At 33.6% G+C, this 20201-nt stretch overlaps 1 protein-coding gene across 5 annotated transcripts in view; it reads right to left on the reverse strand.

The window, feature by feature from the left end:
• Positions 1-20201, reverse strand: part of BRCA2 (BRCA2 DNA repair associated) — a 51809-nt gene that overhangs the window by 26185 nt on the left and 5423 nt on the right. For all 5 annotated transcript variants that reach the window (XM_061133657.1, XM_061133655.1, XM_061133658.1 and 2 more), the window contains exons 4-13: positions 18662-18770; positions 17980-18026; positions 17847-17887; positions 17541-17652; positions 16551-16600; positions 16187-16295; positions 12370-13476; positions 5826-10793; positions 3513-3608; positions 523-592 (exon numbers count right to left, since the gene is read on the reverse strand). In XM_061133657.1, coding sequence (XP_060989640.1) covers positions 523-592; positions 3513-3608; positions 5826-10793; positions 12370-13476; positions 16187-16295; positions 16551-16600; positions 17541-17652; positions 17847-17887; positions 17980-18026; positions 18662-18770 — 6709 coding nt within the window. The remainder of the gene's footprint in view (positions 1-522; positions 593-3512; positions 3609-5825; positions 10794-12369; positions 13477-16186; positions 16296-16550; positions 16601-17540; positions 17653-17846; positions 17888-17979; positions 18027-18661; positions 18771-20201) is intronic.

A 20201-nucleotide genomic window follows, 5' to 3' on the forward strand; every position in this document is an offset into this window, starting at 1 on the left:
CCAGGTGACCTTGCCTAACCTGGGGATCTAACCCAGCTCTCCTTCATTGCAGGCAGATTCTTTACCATCTGAGCCACCAGGGAAGCCCATGAATACTGGAGTGGGTCTATCCCTTCTCCAGGAATCTATCCCTTCTCCAGGAGATCTTCCAGACCCAAGAATTGAACCAGGGTTTCCTGCATTGCAGGCGGATTCTTTACCAGCTGAGCTACCAAGGATATGCCACCTTTATTAATTGGTTTTGAGTAATTTCCATATCCTGCTCAACTTTAGTACCTTATCCATAAAATTGAAATAAAATCTATATGTCTACAAAGTTATTAAAAATGAGATAATAATATGTGTAGCAGTATAAAGTACTACCAGAGTACAGAATTATTTAATCCTGATGCAGGCTCTCAAAAAAGGGAAGTGTTAATGTTTTCACTGTATGTTAGAGCCAGTATATCTAGAAATATATTTTAAAAAACCCACACTTTTACTACACTATATTAGAATTAAAAAAAATTAAACATGTCTTACCAAGAAGGTCCACAGGTAACTGGCTCTAAAGAAATGTGATGCATAAACAATCTTCTATCTTTCATTGTGCCTAAAAAAATATATTTCACATTATGTATTAATGAATGCATTTTATATTATATAGTAATGAAAATCTAATGAGAGATTCTATTTCCTATGTCTGTTCATTATACATTATTGTAACTACACAAAAATTTGAGAAGATTATACATTTAAACTTTTTAAAAAAAAAAATAAATAAAATTTTTCAGTGCACATAATGAATGCTTAGTTCCTAACTATCAAAAAGTTTGGTTCTCAAATTGATAATGATTAATACCAAATAACTCACAGTGCAAATATATATATGAAATCAGTATAAATTTAGTCAGCTGATGTTAATCAGAACTTGAAGGCATTAGTGAATTGCCAATGAAAATATAAATCTTTAGTTTTATGAAGGTTGACAAGCTAAACTGTAGATATTATTCATTTTCAGTAGGTAACTTGTACGTCTTAAATCTTCCACTAGTCCATTAGTAGGGAGGGGACTGGTTGAATAAACCAGAATACACTGATATAGCCATGTGATCAAGCACTACACAGTCACAAGAAAGAACAAGGAAGATCTCTCTGTGCTCATTTATGCATTATCTCCAGATAAATTCAAACTGAACAACAAAGAAGGTACAAAGCCCTGTGCACACTGATATCTTTTGAGTGAGAAAGAAAAGTAATGAGAATATATATATACATATTTACATATTACTCATATATATATGTATATATATATATACACACACATATTTACTTATTTAGAAGCCCTAAAAGGATAGACCAAAAACCATTAAAAATAGTTACCAATATAATAAGCAGGAAGTGAGGAAGTTGGTGAACAATATGGAGGAGACAGTGATGGAAATAAGGCTTCCCTGAGTAAATATTTCTATAGTTTCGATGAATGAACTACATAAACATTCCATTTATCCAAATATGAAATTTAAAACGGCAAATCTTAAAATTGAAAACAAAGTGAAACTAATTAATCTAACCTAATTATCAAATTGTTAACCACAAAAGAATTCTTTTAAGTGACATTTGAATAGAGAACTTTAACTAACTATATATTCCTTATGATATATGTTCCTAGGACAAAAACTGCAAATAATTCTTAAATCTCCCTTAGTAGTTTATTAATAGTAACAGTGGTACTGTAAACTTGAAGCTATTATACATATACTATAAGACAGTGATACTTAGAGTGATTCATGGAACACTGGGAGGGAGTACCCACACCCCTTAGAGAGGATCCAAGCTGTCAAACTACCTTAATAATAATTGTGATCAATAATAATAATAAGCAGTAGTAGTTGTAGTTATATATATATCTTTCTAACTCTGTTGACACTGGCATTGCTGGTATGTCCTGCTGCATACTTTAGTGTGATAACTGTCTAAAGGAAATGCACTTTATGTGAGCTGCACTAATCAACTTTCCCCCAAAGAATTCCATTTTTACTTGAAAGCATAACCAACAAACTATTTATTCAGAGTTGGGTATTCAGCAAATACTTCTTCAAAAATGAATGAAATGAGCTCATCACTACAAAAAAACAAGTATTTGCTGCAAAACAAACTATTGTAAAGTTCAAGCTTTTAAACAAAATGACAATTGTACAATGCTTATATCTGGCTGTTACCTTTACAATTTCCCAATACTAAATTTTCAGATTAGATCAGTGGTGACATTAATAAAAGTAATTGTTTAAGATGGTATAATGTGTCACTGTTGGAAGAGCTGCATAAGTCTGAACTAATATTTTCAAGATGACTTAAGTATAATATTTAATATTTATAAATACTAAAATTTTTCAATTTTAATGTTGAATATGATAAATATAAATAGAAATAATCCACATAATCAAATGCTCTTGAGGATCCTCAATAATTTCTTTGAGTATAAAGAGATTTTGAGGGCAAAAAGTTTGAGAATCTTGGCTGGATAATAAAGCAAATAAGTAAATATGTTAATGTTATTAGAACCAAGAATACAGCATTAAAAAAAGATGATAACACCAGCAGCTCTGAGCGTAGTTAGCACTCAAATCTTGTGTTTTAAAAAGTATTAACCATTGAAAGGATCTCTGGAAATTCTAAGGACTCTAGAACTGGGGTGAAGAATTACGATGACTGCCTAGAAATCTTTCTGTGATAATACAAAGCAAGAAAGTGTTCAAAGGTTAATTAAAGCATATTAAAAAAAAAGAACTCTTAAGAAATACTTGAAGAGGTCACTACTTACAAATTTGAAATGATTTGGGCATCAAAAAGAATGTTACCTTTTGTAAAGAAATAACATTATTTATAATGTGTTCTTTTAAACTTTATATCCATATAATAAATAAGAATCTAAGAAATCAACTGTATCTAAAAGAGAAAGAAGAAAATTCCTTTACTACCCTTAGTAGTGATTATTATACCAACTACTCTTTACTCTGAAAATTGGTGAGTAAAGGGAAAGAATTCAATATTTATCATGCCTTTTTAGCAAGAACTATATAGATAATCCCCAGTTATTAAGGGAAAGCCCTTCCTTGCTGAAGAATCCCAGCTAATAAATGTATAAAGTAATAACAGAATTTTCAAGTCACTATTTTTCAATCTCCAATTAAATAATCGATTCTGGTAAATATTATGAAATCAACTGTATTTTAGGATGTAAACTTATTTTATTAAGTTCTTACTAAATTCTCTCAGCTTTTTATTTTAAAAATCCTTATTTGAGTATCATTTCACATTTCTCAATTATGGAAAACCTCCACATTATACCTGGTAGTATGATGGAAAAACTCACATAACAAATAAAGCAAGATAGAAGTTTTAATAAACCACACTGTAAAGTCTTGCTCAATTATCCATATACCCAAAAGAGGTGAGAAAAACAACTTTAAGAATATTAAGTATAGTAATTAGAGAAGGAGAAAAGATACACATTAAAAAGCATATTTTACCATCTGGAGTGCTTTTTGAAGCCTTTAAGGATTTTCCTTGATTTTCTATTATCCTGTCAAATTCATTTAACAAGTTTCGTTTGATTGGGGGTTCTCCTAAAAAGAAATTCCCATACATGTTTTTAAAGCAAATAACATCGGTTTTATTTTTCAAAAGCCATAGTCCATTTTTTAAAACTAAAGTACTGGCTCTTACAATGCGTTAAGTAAAAAATACATAATAATTATAATTTAAATAGTGAACATTCTATTTTGTAAGTGATTTTTGTAATTAATTTTGTAATTTTTATAATTAATTTTTCAATGTCAATTTAATTTCTATTATTTTTTGACCATTTAAAATACTTCTTTTTAATTGGGTCCAGGGATAAACAGATGTACCAGATATCACAGATAATCTTTTTTTTAAAATAAACTGCCACTTAATGTAACTCCAGGCTTATTGGCAATAAGGACAAATAAAAAATTTCTTCAAATAAACTTTTTTTTTTGCATTACACTCAAGAAGGGATTTATTATATAGGTCCCTGAACTAGAGTCAGTGGCTAGGAAAAAAGATTTTAAATTACCAAAATTAAAGTACTGGCAAAAGTAATACGTACTTCTTATTTAAAAACTCTTCAAACGCTTAGAATAAACTTAAGCCATACTTGAAGTTATGCATTTCTATGCCATACTCAGATAATATGTCAACAGATACCTTTTTAAAAAAAAATATTTATTTTGTTTATTTGGCTGCCTTGGGTCTTGGTTGAAGCATGTGGGATCTAGTTCCCCCACCAGGGATTGAACCCAGGCCCCGTGCATTCGGAGGGTGGACTCTTAGCCACTACACCACCAAGGAAGTCCTGATACTTTGTTTTCAGACGTTTTTTGATTTATTAAAGGAAGCGAATTTGAAGGATTTAATAAGTAAATATGTCCATGCAAGGCTTTATTGAATGTTCGATTATAAAGTGATTTAATTGTTTGACAAGATCTTGTACTATAAAGTAACCAGAAGCTGATTGTGTCTAGTCGCTCAGTCGTGTCTGACTCTTTGCAACCCCATGGACTGTAGCCGGCCAGGCTTCTCTGTCCATGGGGATTCTCCAGGCAAGAATACTGGAGTGGATTGCCATGCCCTTCTCTAGAAGCTGATTAAGCTATATATATTTATATCTAACAACAGTGAGGGAAATGAAACAATGATGCTGTTGAAAACACTTAGTAGAAATCTGAGTTGTTACTCCTAGGCACAAGGCCAACCTACTTTAGTGCACACATGAACAAAACAGGATCCTATAAATAAAGACATTATTTTCTATAAAAGAATTATGAATATCTTTAGCATATGCACCTCAGAATTTTGCACTAGAGAATAGTGACAATAAGGTAAGTATTGTAAACTTACTACTCTGCCTGTAACGTGAACTTGGTATAGAATGTGGCATGGATAATACTTTATTAAGGAAGTCTGTATCCACCAGGATGACTTAAGGGCAAAATGTACCAAGTATAAGAATGAACTGACCATCTTCAGTGTCTTTCTCTATAATGTGAAGGGCCTGGATAAGAAGACTTGTGAAAACTAAGCTACTCTATGAGTCTAGAGTTTTTAAACAGGATTGACATGCTTCAGATCATTCACTTAAAAGTTGGAGAGTTACTTTTGGCATTTACTTTAATTGTAACTAATCAACAGATTTAATTATTTAAGACTACCCCTAGTCAAAGATACTAACAGAAAGAAAAAAAAAATCAAACATCCAATTAACCTCATAATTGAACTGAGTTGTTAAATATTTAAAAGAGAAGTCAGAACATAGTCCAAATGGCATTAAGACCAGAATACTATTTACTAAAAAAAACTTATCTTAGAACACCTGCTAGGTGAAAAAAAAAAAAAAAAGGCAAGCTAACCAACATCTATAGTCAGAAACCAGCTTTTAAAGTTCTTAATAGCCAGAGTCTGTAACTGTTCTCTCTCCCCATCTCTATGTGTACATGACTCAACCAATGACTTCCTGGCACACAGATTCAGCTATATCAAGAATGAAACCAAACTACACACCAAAGTCTGAAAAATGTACTTAGTGTATAATTTCCTAATTGTTACAAGCTAGCATACCAGAGGGAGAAGGCAGTGGCAACCCACTCCAGTACTCTTGCCTGGAAAATCCCATGGACAGAGGAGCCTGGTAGGCTGCAGTACATGGGGCCGCAAAGAGTCGGACACTACTGAAGCGACTTAGCAGCAGCAGCACAGACTTATTAAGGACTTAACAATTTAAAAAGTGACTGGGAGACCAAAAGGCAAAAACAGACACTTACCAACTGTGACAAGTGCATCTCCTCTTCTTTTTTCTATTCTTGAATTTGACAAAACCGTTTCCTCATTTTTTTGGCATGTAAAAGGAGAGTGTTTCGCATGACTTGGAAATTCAGAATCTGTCAGCTCACCATCTTCCATAAAAGCTCTGGCAATCTCTACTGCTTCTGTTTCAAAATAGTTCTCTGGGTCTTTGGAGTCAGTAGAACAAATTTCTGTATTTGTTTTCACAAGATCAGGAAAAGTTTCAGTTTTCCCAATTTCCTTTTTTATATTTTTAGGCAAAGTTTGCTTTTCCCCCAAAAGATGAATGTTCTCAATGTGTGATACTCTGGTTCCTAATACTGACTGTTGTTGGTCTTGCTTAAACTCAGAGAGATACGAGGAAACTTTAATAGAGTGATTATTTTCTGAAGAACCACTTTCAATGTTATAATTGTTTGATAATTTAAATTCTTTATTGTAGGCTTTTTCCATTTTGGAGCTTACAGAGTGTTCTGGGGTTCTTTTATCAGTACAAGAGACAGGAAGTATCTTTGATACATCTTGCCTAGAGGTAGGTGAATGTTGGAGACTATATTCAGTTCCGATTAAATCAAATTCTTCAAACATTCCCTTAACTTTGCACAAGGCACTCTCAGCAACTGGAACATGTTTTCCACTTGCTGTACTAAATCCAGAGAAAGCAGATGATAGTAAATTTGGGGGGCTATGTGTCATAGTATTTTCTTTTCTTGTGAACATGTCTGAATGCTCTTCATTACTTTTAAATGACACTCTGGAAAAGAGTTGCTTGGCATTGTCTTCTGACTTAGAAAATACCTGTCTTGCTTTTTGTAATGCAGAATCTGACACTTGGACAGATTTTCCACTTGCTGTGTTAAAAATCCCACAAGCAGTCATAGAAGAGACGGACCTGGGATGCTTTCCCATGTTAAATTTACATCTATCAGAAGTTTTCAAATCAACATGACGAAGTGGTATTTCAGAAACTTTCTCCAATCCAGAAATACTTTGGTCATGTTGTAAAATCGGTTCCCTTTGAATGTCAGGAGAAACATCATGTGAATGCATATTATGTTCTTCATTATCTGGGGAGTTAGGGAAAATAACATCCTCTGAGTCACCCAATGTCTTATGAGAATCTGTCACAGTTTTTGTTTGGTCAGTGCCTGATTTAGTCTCAATGTTTTGCTTAGTTATGTTCCTGAGGTTGTCTGTAAACCTCTCTCTCACTGTTGTTTCATGTGAAACAAAGACTATTTGATCACTTGCTGTACTGTATGCAGGTGGTTCAGTCTCAAACTTATTTGAATTAGATAAGGCCACTTCAACAGCTGTCTTTTTATTTTTGCATGGTGAAAACTTAGTCACAAGTTTCAGAACACAACTATCTTTGTCTAAAGCTTGTGGGTTTATGTTTGCTTCTCTTATGGTGGGTATTACTTCAGAAAAACTACTGTTTTTCCTATCTTTGACATTCTTCACTACTGGCTCAATACCAGAATTATCAATTTTATTCTTTGAGAGATACTCTGATTTATTACATCCCTCACTGGAATGACAAAAATCAGAATGACATGAATAGCTGTTAGGCATGTTGTTGTTTAAGGAAGTTGAATCTTGCTTTTCAGAGAGGCTTTTGTCATTTTCAGTTATGATACTGTTTGAACTGTTTCCACATGAAGGATTTCCTACATAATCCCCAGTATATTCCTTTAAACATATAGTTTTGGAGGAATTTATTTTTTCTGGTTGATCATTCAATTCTCCTTCTCTAAGCCATTTCTGGGCTTTAAGTAGTGAAGCCTGACTCACAGAAATTTTTCTACCATGTCCTGTGTAAAACGCTAAAGCTGAGTTTTCAATGGCTGAAGAAGTGGAAAGGTTTGTGTAACAAGTTATAGGACTTTTTGCTGTTTCTTCTTCTATATTTTCATGTACTTTAACTTTCAGAGAGATACTATGTGGTATGTGGAGATTTTCAGTTTGTTTGTGTAAATGATCAGTTAAGAACCTGGGTGGCATGGCAGTCTCCTCAGAAACAAGCTTTTTCTCCTCTAGAGAATTCTGCATCTCTTCATGCTTTGGGGCAGTTACTTTACCTATCTCACATGCTAAGTCAAGCTCTTCTTTACAAACCTCTCTGTCCTTTAGCATCTTTGCCCCTTGATGGATAAAATCAGTCACTTCACTATTGTCTTGCTTTGTTTCATCAAAAAGATTTTTCACTTTGTCCAAAGATTCTTTGGTAATTTTTACTTTTTTCCCACTAGCTGTATGAAAACCCAACATGGTTGGTTCTTTGATCTTTTTGAGTTCACATTTTTCTCTTTGCTGGAGTGTCAGTATTTGATTTTCAAAACCAGCTGGGCTGCTTTCTTTCAACATTTTGTTTTTGAACATACTGGTTTCCTCATGACTTGACATGTCCATTTTGTTGATATTTATGCCAGAAAGTAATTCCGAATTTGAGGAATCTGAAAAATTATTCAATTCTTTTTCTGTACATTTTTCATCAAAGAAATTTACAACTTTATTTAAAGACTCCTTAGAGACCCTTATGTTTTTCCCACTTGCAGTCCAAAAGGACAAATCAAAAACACCAAAATCTTTTATATTTTGCCTCATCTTATTAGCAATTGGCTCCTTTTTATTTGACTTATTAAATGTTTCTTCAGCTTTCATAACTTCCAAACAAGTTAAATCCGACAAACCTTCTTTAATTGGAATGTTTTCCTCCTTCATAAAGTGATGAGACAGTTTCAGATGTATGTTGTGTTGATCAGTATATGGTAAGCCACTTTTGTCTTTATGAACATCAACTGTATCATTTTTACTTGAAGCACAGCCATCAGATTCTCCTAAATTACAAACAAACCCAGCACATTTGTTATCTTTGTTTTCAGTATTTCTCTTGAAATCTTCAGTATTTTCTTTGACAAAACTACTGGTGGTCATTTCAAAGTTACTTTGGAGTATCAGTTGGCATTTATTATTTTCCTCACTTAAATTTTTATCACTGCTATAATTTTCTACCTTAAACACAGAAACATCAGAATCGTTACACTGACTTGAAGAGAAACTTTCTGGATCTACTTCTGCAGGAGTTTTCTCACTAACTTTCTTGATGTCATTGAATAGTTTCATGGCTTTCTGCAATGCTTCATTAGAAACATTCAGTTTTGTGCCACGAGCTGAATAAAAGCCCCTAAACTCCTCTTCACTTTTATCTGTTAAATAACCAGAAACACTTTTGTTACAGTTGGTTGTTGATAAGCAGATGAACTTTTGCTCATGTCCAACTAAACCTTCACATTTCTTGCTGCTATCTACATGACTGAGAGATGGGGCACTGGTTGTGAGATGAAGATCAACATCTTTCTGCTCCTCAGAAGTGGTATTCAAGACAGTTATCAGGGTTTCAGGCATTTCAAATGGATTACTCTGTAATATGTGGCTTGGTTTTCTGAACTGTGTAAATTCAAACTGACTTCCTGATTCTTCCAATATTGTAGAAAGTTCTGTAATTTCTGCCTTCTGGCTGGGTGTTAAATTATGGTTTGAATTGAAGTCTAGCTTTAAAGATAAAACTGGAGGAGTTGTGTGACTGTTTTCACCATCAGAAACAACAGCGCCACTCTGCACATACCCACACACTGTATCAACTGACTGTGAATCATGATCATGAGGTCGGCCTCCTTCCCTTTGATTTTCTAATGATTTTACAATTTCAACACAAGCTAAGCTAGCAGGATAATGTTCTTCAATATCCTTGAAGAGCATTTTGCTTTTCTTAATATTGTGTTCAGAGAGTTTTATCTTTTTATTAGAAGCTGTTCTGAAGCCATTTCCAAAACTGTGACTTGAAGTCAAATCTGAGAGTCCTGCCCATTTGTCCCTGCAAAAGTTATTTCTGTTTGATTTTGTATCTGTATCTAAGGATACATCTGGCTTTGAATCTTGACCTAGAGTCATCTTTGGTTGTTGCTTTATGCTATTTCTATTCTTCTCTATAAGACCATGGACTATATTTGATGAGACAGAATCTTTTGTAATGGACATTTTGGCTGCTTGTCCACCATCCATATCTATACTTGTTACTATGACAGAGTTCTTGAGAACAGGTTCTTTTAAACAACTGAGGTTTGCCTCATGAACTTCCTTAATGTTTCCTAAAATAGGAATATTTCTTTCACTAGTTGTTTGAAAGATAAAATTATTTTCATTGTCTGGGGAAAGTTCTTCAGAGTTTGGGTTGACAGTTCTTTTTGAAATTAAAGTAGTTTCTTCCTGGTCTTTATGGATGACTGTGAGATTCGTATTTTGGTAGCATTGTACTTTCACAGGTGATGCTCCTGTTATATATTTTTCAGGTGACAACATCTCCGCTTTCTTAGAATTTTCATTTAAAACACATGTTTCTTGATTCTCTTCCATGGAAATATATTTAGTTAATTCAAAACCTGCTTCACAATTCTTAGATTTTATTTTCTCTGACATTTTATATGATTTTTTTCCTCTAGAAATCACAACTGGATTTGACAGAAGATCCTTGGAGCTAGGAGTTAAAATGGTGGTATTATCATGGTCATGTAAAAAACTTTCCTGGAATTGGAAGACAGTATCACTACATTCCTCTGAATGTGGCAATTCAGGGCGACATACTATAGGCAAGACTTTTTCCTTTATATCTGAAACACCTTGGCCTTTTGGATTATCTTCACAATGCTTGTCCTGCAAGCATGACACATAATCAGTTTTTGTGGTTATAAATGACTGCCATTTTTCCTTATTAACATTTGTTTCTTTACAATAAAGATCCTGAGATATTGTGTTATTATTAGAAGAACTGCTTTCATTATTAAAACATTTTCTCAGAACTGTCCCAAAAGAGCTGGTTAAAGACAAAGCTGGTTCTTCAGAATCATTCTGTGAACAGTTTTTTTGGATAGAAGAATGCAATGAACCTAAGCATGAAGACACAAAGTGACAAGATAAAATTCAAGTATTATTAATCACATTCACTAAATATTTTCCACTAAGTTAAAAAGATACTGTCTAAAACAAGAATTACATGAAAATCAAGAAGTGAATGTCAAGTTTAAAAGAAAGAATTCTAAATATTCTCTATTTTGAAGTTACTACATTTCCCAACTAAAGATACAGAGGACCTAGTATTTTTTAGTAATATTTATCAAGTCAATTAAAATTAGTATGTAGCTAGCTGCCATAAGTAAAATTCAAAGTATTTTTATTAGAAAATAAAATTGGAAAAGAATTCTTTGCTAATATTGATGTAACAGGAGTTAGAAAATCAAGGTAATGAAAAGGAACTAAAAAGTAACCACTTCCTTTGGTTCAGTCTTTCCCATTGAAGAAAAACAAAAAATGAACTTTAAAAACAGGTTCTACACATGAAGGGCCTGAAAGATTACTTAATCTCAATTACATATGCAAATATTTAGTTAATTTTATTGCACTTCTGAATCTATTAACAAGTCAAAATTATTAATCTCATTTTATTTATTCATTAACCACTGTTTTATTGGTTTTATCTCTGATATATACATTTTCCTCTGGAAATTAACCTAAATCTCAAACAGTTCTGTACTACAGTTCCATCAAGCCCATTGTTCATTAAAATACTATCACCCAGTAAAATATTCTCAGAGGGTGATAAAGTCACCTTTTAACATACAGTATGAATATGTTAAGTCATGTCTGATTCTTTGCAACTAAGTGGACTATATCCACCAGGCTCCCCTTCCATGGAATTTTTCAGGCAAGAATATTGGAGTGGGTTGCCATTTCTTTCTCCAGGGGATCTTCTCGACCCAGAGATTGAACACACATAATAACTGCTAATAAATAAACTTTTGCTCAAATAAAAAATGGCTTTTACTATGCACATTCCTGACACCGAGATATAGTAATAACTCTAAGTAACCTCTAAATATTTAAGAACACTGTGTAACAACAAAAATGTCACTATTTTATGACTGCCTTACATTAAACTTAGCTAACAATTAGCTTTTTTTCCTATTTTTCACATGCTTTAAAGAAAATACATATTAAATAGCACAACATATTTATAGAATTGTCCAACTTGCATATAACAAATACTGAAAATTAAAGCAGGAATTAAGTAGCCAAGCTCTTGGTGTTTATCAATCACATGCTCTGTCTCAAGAGTTATGATTTTATATATATACATATATGAATATATATGTATATGTATATATGTATACATATATATACATATGTATATGCATATGTATATATATGTATACACCATGCAAACTGATCCAACAAGTTTGAATGGAATGATTCTGAACACTGGTAATCAAAGGCCTAAACAACAATGTCTGATATAGAATATATAGATTAAAAAAAAAATGACAGAAGAAAAACCAAAAAAATTGTAGAATGAAAGTAGGCAGTATGTTTTTAAAAAAGGTTAAAGAAAGATACACATGTTCAAATAAGAAATTTATCACCATCCATAAAACTATATACACTATTTACATACACACAAAAAGGTACCTGAATCAACATTTGTAAATGTATGTGGTGCCTCCAAAGGCTTTGCTTCAAATTGGGCTGAAGAGTTAGTTAGTTCTGATTCTTGGTCATTCTGTATTTTTAGTCCTTGGTAAGTTGTTTTATCATTTATAGCATAAATAAACTTTTTTGTTTTCTTTTTCAAAGTGGATATCAAACCTGTGCTCTTCAAAGCTACTGAAGTGTATTTGGTAGTGGCTGGCCAGCTCTTATTATCACCTGAACTTGAACATACAGAATCCTCTGTCTGTGAGTAAATAGTTTGTATTTCTGATTCACTTTTAGAGTCTTCTGGTTCTTCTTTCAAGTTTGGATCAGTCACATTACTTGAGAAATCTTCTCTAAGTATCTTTTCAGGTGATTCTCTTATCCTGAAGATAGACTTTTTGATGGTCTGATGTGGAGAAGAGTCAGTTAGTGTTTGCTGTCCCACAGTAGTGGGATCTTCATGAGATTCAAGACACTGCCCTTCATCTGTCTTGTTTACCACTGTTTCCATATTTAATATCTTCACTGTTTTTGATATGCTTGAAATATGTGGCAAAGAATTTTCTAAAGTAATGAAGTTGGTACACTCTTTCTCTGTGCCTATGAGGTCTTTTTCTGAATTAGTTTGGTCACAGGAAGAAATATGCAGTAGAGACGTTTTCTCCATCTGGGTTCCATTTAGACCCGAGAGTGTGAGCTGAGACCATTCAGAGACTGAAGATGGTACAACTTCCCCGGAGATTATGTCAGTTCCATTGCCAACGGGCTTCTGATTTATTACATTTGAATCTAATGGATCACTGTCATTTGGTTCTGTTTCAGATACAAATGAAGGTTTACTTTCCGTCATTTCCTTTTTAGCTTCTTCACATTCATCTGTTTTTATTTCATGGAAAATATTTTTCCTAGTCTTGCCAGTTTTTATTTTTTGTAGCTTTTTTGTTTTATATTTAGTAACACATACTGGCAAACTATCTTCTTCAGAGATACCTGCAACTGTTTCGTGTACTTCACCTTCTAGGACATTTGGCACTGACTTTTCAAAATGGTCTTTGCAGCTATTTACTTTACCAAATGAATCCTCTAACATTTTCTCCAATCCTGTTAAAATTTAAAACATAAGTATTACTAATAACATTTTATAACACAACCATATAATTTATATTACTCTCAAACCTTTTTTATAGAAATAGTATACACTAATTAATGCATAATTTAGCATTTGAAGAGTTATCCTGAATGCTAGCTAAGTTTTGGGTAGGTAGACACCAACCTTGCCCTGTTCTTCTGGTCAAGACTGATTCCAGTGTACTCACAGCCTTTTATTCACACTCAATCTCTAATAACCTTTCTTTACCACGTCTATACAATCAATTTACTCAAATTTACTAAATAAACACAATATTAAAATTTATCAAATTGTAAGTTCCAAATTAATTTTGTGGCCCTACAACCAGCAGTAAAATCTAATTTTATACAAACACACACACACACGATACCCAATCCTACACATTTATACAGTTATACACACATACTAAGAACATGCAGAGATCAAGACCATCTCCAAGAAAAAGAAACGCAAGAAGCCAAAATGGTTGTCTGAGGAGGCCTTACAAATACCTGAGAAAAGAATAGAAGCTAAAAGCAAAGGAGAAAAGATATACCCCTTTGAATGCAGAGTTCCAAAGGACAGCAAGGAGAGATAAGAAGGCCTTCCTCAGAGATCAGTGCAAAGAAATAGAGGAAAACATCAGAATGGGAAAGACTAGAGATCTCTTCAAGAAAACTAGATACCAAGGGAACATTTCATGCAAAGATGGGCACAATAAAGGACAGAAATGGTATGGACCTAACAGAAACAGAAGATAATAAGAAGAGGTGGCAACAATACACAGAAGAACTATACAAAAAAGATCTTAATGACCCAGATAACCACCATGGTGTGATCATGCACCTAGAGCCACACATCTTGAAGTGAGAAGTCAAGTGGTTCTAACGAAGCATCACTATGGACACAGATAGTGGAGGTAATGGAATTATAGCTGATCTATTTCAAATCATGAAAGATCATGCTGTTTAATTGCTGCACTCAATACGCAAGCAAATATGGATAACTCAAGCAGTGGCAACAGGACTGGAATGGACCAGTTTTCATTCCAATCCCAAAGAAAGGCAATGCCAAAGAATGTTCAAAGTACCGCACAATTGCACTCATCTCACATGCTAGCAAAGTAATGCTCAAAATTCTGCAAGCCAGGATTCAATAGTACATGAACCGAGAACTTCCAGATGTTCAAGCTAGATTTAGAAAAGGCAGAGAAATCAGAGAACAAATTGCCAACATCTACTGGATCATCGAAAAAGCAAGAGAGTTCCAGAAAAACATCTACTTCTGCTTTATTGAGTACACCAGTCTTTGACCATGTGGGTCACAACAAACTATGGAAAATTCTTAAAGAGATGAGAATACCAGACCACCTTACCTGCCACCTGAGAAATCTCTATGCAGGTCAAGAAGCAACAGTTAGTAACTGGACATGGAACGACGGATTGGTTCCAAATTGGGAAAGGAGTACATCAAGGCTGTATACTGCCACCCTGCTTATTTAACTTATATGCAGAGTACATCATGCAAAATGCCAGACTGAATGAAGCACAAGCTGGAATCAAGATTGCTGAGAAAAATATCAATAACCTCAGATACGCAGATGACACCACCCTTATGGCAGTAAGATAAGAACTAAAGAGCCTCTTGATGAAAATGAAAGAGGAGAGTGAAAAAGTTGGCTTAAAACTCAACATTCAGAAAACTAAGAACATGGCATCCGGGCCCAGCACTTCATGGCAAATAGATGGGGAAACAATGATTGACTTTATTTTCTTGGGCTCCAAAATCACTGCAGATGGTGACTGCAGCCATGGAATTAAAAGATGCTTGCTCCTTGGAAGAAAAGCTATGACAAACCTAGACAGACAGCATATTAAAAAGCAGAGACATTACTTTTAGTCAAAGCTATTATTTTTCCAGTAGTCATGTATGGATGTGAGAGTTGGACTATAAAGAAAGCTGAGCGCAGAAGAATTGATGCTTTTGAACTGTGGTGTTGGAGAAGACTCTTGAAAGTCCCTTGGACTGCAAAGAGATCAAACTGGTCAATCCTAAAGAAAATCAGTCCTGAATATTCATTGGAAGGACTGATGCTGAAGCTGAAGCTTCAATACTTTGGCCACCTGATGCGAAGAACTGACTCAATGGAAAAGACCCTGATGCTGGGAAAGATTGAAGGAAGGAGGAGATGGGGACGACAGAGGATGAGATGGCTGGATGGCATCACCGACTTGATGGATATGAGTTTGAGTATGCTCTAGGAGTTGGTGATGGACAGAGAAGCCTGTCATGCTGCAGTCCATGGTGTCACGAAGAGTTGGACACGACTGAGCAACTGAACTGAACTGAACTGAAGAATATGGAACATTCCAATAACCTGATTGAGTAACTTTTGGTGTATCTGCAACCATACTTGCTTTCTAATTAGAGATAAGGTCTTAACATTTTGTTAATTCTAAGCCTTATTGTGCATCTCTAAGTTTTGAGTTATGGGTTTTGTTTTGGGGTCACAATAGCATCTTTGAATAGTATTGTCCTAGCATGATGTTTAAACATTTTCATCTAAATGAAGTTAGTTTCTATTCTCAATACCTTCAGTAATAAAGAAAGGAGAAGTAACATTTTTTCTCTTTAAGAAAAGATGAGCAATTATTTCAATGATGTCAATTAAGAATAGTCATTCAATTAAACAGAAGGGCTTACCATGACTTTCAGCTTCTGTTTGATTTTTGTTGTCACTGTCTGGCCCAGAATGGATAAACTTATTATTTTTCAGACTTTCATCATGGTTAGAAAAATATCTTTTCAAAATCTGCAAAAGTTATATTTTAAAATCACTAGTATAGAAATTCTCACTATGCACATAGTATCTTCAACTTATTCTTAAACAGAGAGACAGTAGAGTTTCATTTTGGAAGTCAAAGAAAATCACACACAGAAACAGGTTAGAGACTTTCCCAAAGGCTTATAAAATCATAAATTAAAGAATGAAAAATGCTAGATAAATAATTTCTCAAGGCATTCAAAGCAACTGCAACAGTTTAATCACTGTGTCATATTTACTTACAGCAGTAGTATCACTAGGAAACACAGCTGCAGATGCTTCCTCATCTCGGACTGTAAAAAAAATAGTTCAATTTACCTATACTGTATTATACATCATACACTAAAATTAACCCAAAACTTCTGTATTTTTCAGTTAGACCTCAAAAGAAACATGCATTTTTGGGTTAAATAACACATTTAAAGCAAAATGAATTAATCCAAATATAGTAATTAGAGGTCAATCAACGCAGTGGATAAGTTATATTCACATTTCCTTAGTACCACTGATAAACTGGTAAGAAACTATAGTTTGATGAATCTAACCTCAAGATAATTCTGTCCACAAAGGCTTGGAGAATCAGATTAAGTTGTGAGATCATGATTTAAAAGCTAAAGCTTGTAGATTTTAGTATTTATTTAGATAATACAGTTGAAAGGTCTATCATGTTAACTACTTCTTACTTTTCAACATGCTTTAAACCTGTATTATTTCATCTAAGCAAGAAAAGAAGACAGTTAAATGTCCAACTAAAGAAGAATCAAAATGTAATGTATTTCTGCTAAAGTAAAAAAAATCCTGGTTTGTATATAAATTAATTTGATGCCTCTAAAATACTATTTGCTTCCCTGGTGGCTCGGATGGCAAAGAATCTGCCTGCAAGGCAGGAGACCTGGGTTCGATTTCTGGGTTGGGAACATGGCAAACCACTCCAGTATTCTTGCCTGGAGAATCCCCATGGACGGAGGAGCCTGGTGGACTACAGTCCATGGTGTTGCAAAGAGCTGGACACGACCGAGTGACTAAGCGTGGCAAAATACTCTTTGATTCACTTGAGATTTATCTCAATCAACACTGCATTGAATAAAATTATTCTGAAATAGTAACATACCTAACAAAGACAGATTCTCTAATCTGGTTACTAATTATCTTTTCATATAATTTTTTAACAGAAGCATTACAGATGACAATTTATCAACACTGTCTTATATAATATACATTCACAGGTATTACCTATGAGCACAGTAGAACTAAGTGTTGGTGGTGTGGCCAAAGAACTTGACCAAGACATATCAGGATCCACCTCAGCTCCTAAACTTTCAGAAATACGTTTCGGTGTCTGACCCTGGAAATAAGGAAAACCGTTTACTTCACAGAAGTGAACAGATGCTTGGGAATTTTTCTATTCACTATTTTTTTTTCATTTATCACTTACCAAACGCCTATGTGAGTTAGTAGGTACATAACTGCAAAATTATGACACCGTTGTCAAATTCTCAATTACTACATAGTACTACACAGTAAAAATAAACTATTTACCTTCATGAGCTTTGGTGTATGAAATAAACTTCCACATACCACTGGGGATAAAACAAGAGACAAAATTACTAAGTTTTATATTTATTAGAATTAAGAGTATATGAAAAATAAAAGGTCTTGTTTTTAATCATACCCGACTTTTCTCTTTGTGGTGTTACATGTGTACATTGCAGAACAGGACTAAAAGGAAACAGAACAAATCCCTCAATTATTCAAAAGAGAATGAAAATAGCAAAAAGAAACAAAATACTAATCTTATTTTAAAAAAGGACTCCCAGTCATATCAATTAGCATTATACTAGTTTGTAATATTCTTAGATTATTTTTTAAAAAAGGAACTATCTCATGAAGAATTAAGTAACCACTAAGTTATGTTTAAAAATCCCCACTGAAAGTAGTATATAAAGTAGTCACAAATTTTAGGTGCTAGGAATCGTGTATTTTGAATTTAAAAATTATATAAAGTGAATCTATGACAGCATCAAACTCTCTGCACAGATTCACAGTATACAAATTATTTTAAACTGGATATTTCAAAGGCATTGCTTTTCATCATTTATTTTTGTTACATAAAAATTCCACAGATACACAGAAAAACAGTGAATTAAATGTTATAAGAAAAACAGAGTAAATGTTTCTAATGTAAAAATTATTGTATTCAAGGATTCAATCTAAAAGCAAATTATTTTAAAATAGAAAATCCTCTACCAGGCTCTAAGGCAAAATATCACAATGATGATTAGATGCATCTCTATAAAAAAATATCACATATAGGAAAATGTTTCCTTTATTTTAATACAATTGCTTCATCATACCTTTCACTAAGAGAGGAATTTGGAGGTGGGCTGATAACATCATTTGGTTGATTGATTTTAGCCTTCACCTTGCAACAACTTTTATGTTTACTGTTGGCAATATCCGTTCCTGAAACATACAATAATGCAGTGAGGATGTATATGTTCTGGATTGTGGATTTTTATTCTGTAGAAGAAGTTAAAAACAAGTCTCATCTATACTGGAAGGAGAATATATGGGGAATTCAGTCTGAAGTGAATTCCTTTCCAAAAAGTGATGTCTCAAAGGATGTCTGACTCCATTCAACATTTATTTATATAAATGCATAAAACACTTTGAATACAGTTCAAGATCAGTGGTTTCCAGGGGTTTAGGGGCAAGGAAGGATGAAGAGGTGGAACACAGGGGCTTTTCAGGGCAGTGAAACTATTCTGTATATACTGTAATGGTGAGTATATGACATTACACATTTGCCAAAGAACTATACAAAAAAATGAACCTTAATGTAAACACAGGACTTTAGTTAACTAAAGGTATCAATACTGGCTCAGAAATAAAAAGAAAACACAAAAGAATAGAAACTGTAAGAAATAAAAGCAAAAAAAAAAAAAAAAAGAACCAGGTAAAACAAAGTTCACATCCTAATAAATATTTTCCAAATAACTTGAGAATCTCATAATAAGCAAAATGATGGTTAAAATAAACTTATGTGATTTTATGCAAAAGGAAAGACTTATGAGAAGAAAAAACAGCAAACTTCCTCATGGAATTTAATGGATAATTTTTAAAAAATATTTTAGATATTAGAAGTGAGCTAAGTAGATGAGAAAATAGCTTAAGTCTTACATTTCAATACTGTATTTAAAGTAAACTTAAAAGCAAAAGGTCTTAAGAGACTAGTCAACAGAATTATTAATGCACTATAAGCTTAAAAAAGTTAATGCTTCTGCTGCGAGTCCACAGGGCAGGCTTATTAATTCATTCCTATCCTTCCCTGGTTATAGAAAGACCAACCCCAGCAGATTACAATTAGTAAATAAACCACCAACTCTAGGTATGTCTTTCAAGGATCAGTTGATTCAGTATATGTCATTTTACAGAGCTTTTCCTGACCACACTAAGACAGATGGCTGTTTCCTTTGCTATGCCCACAACACAGTTCTTTGTACATGCTCCTATTATAACATACACCAACCAGCATATTTGTATAATTTCTCTCATACAGGACTGAGGTCCAGAGGTCAAAGGCCATCTTATTCATGTTTGTATCCTTAATGCCAAGCAAGCTACTAGGCACAAAGTAAGCAGAGGATGTTTACTGAATGGATGATTCCCTTTCTCAAATGGATGATTTCCACATTTCATTTGTTTCACATTCCCTAAGGCTCTATCTAGCCCTCATCATGATCAATTTTCTCACCAGATATAATGACTTTTTCACTTTTCAAACAGAGCTGATTCCTACAGCTTTCTCTCCCACCTGTATTCTTTCTTTAGCTTCAGACTTATATTTCCCAAAAGTTCTCAGGACATCGCCACTTTCACATCCCAATACTACCT

This window comes from Dama dama, chromosome 30 (genome assembly GCF_033118175.1).
Source record: "Dama dama isolate Ldn47 chromosome 30, ASM3311817v1, whole genome shotgun sequence".
NCBI lineage: Eukaryota > Metazoa > Chordata > Mammalia > Artiodactyla > Cervidae > Dama > Dama dama.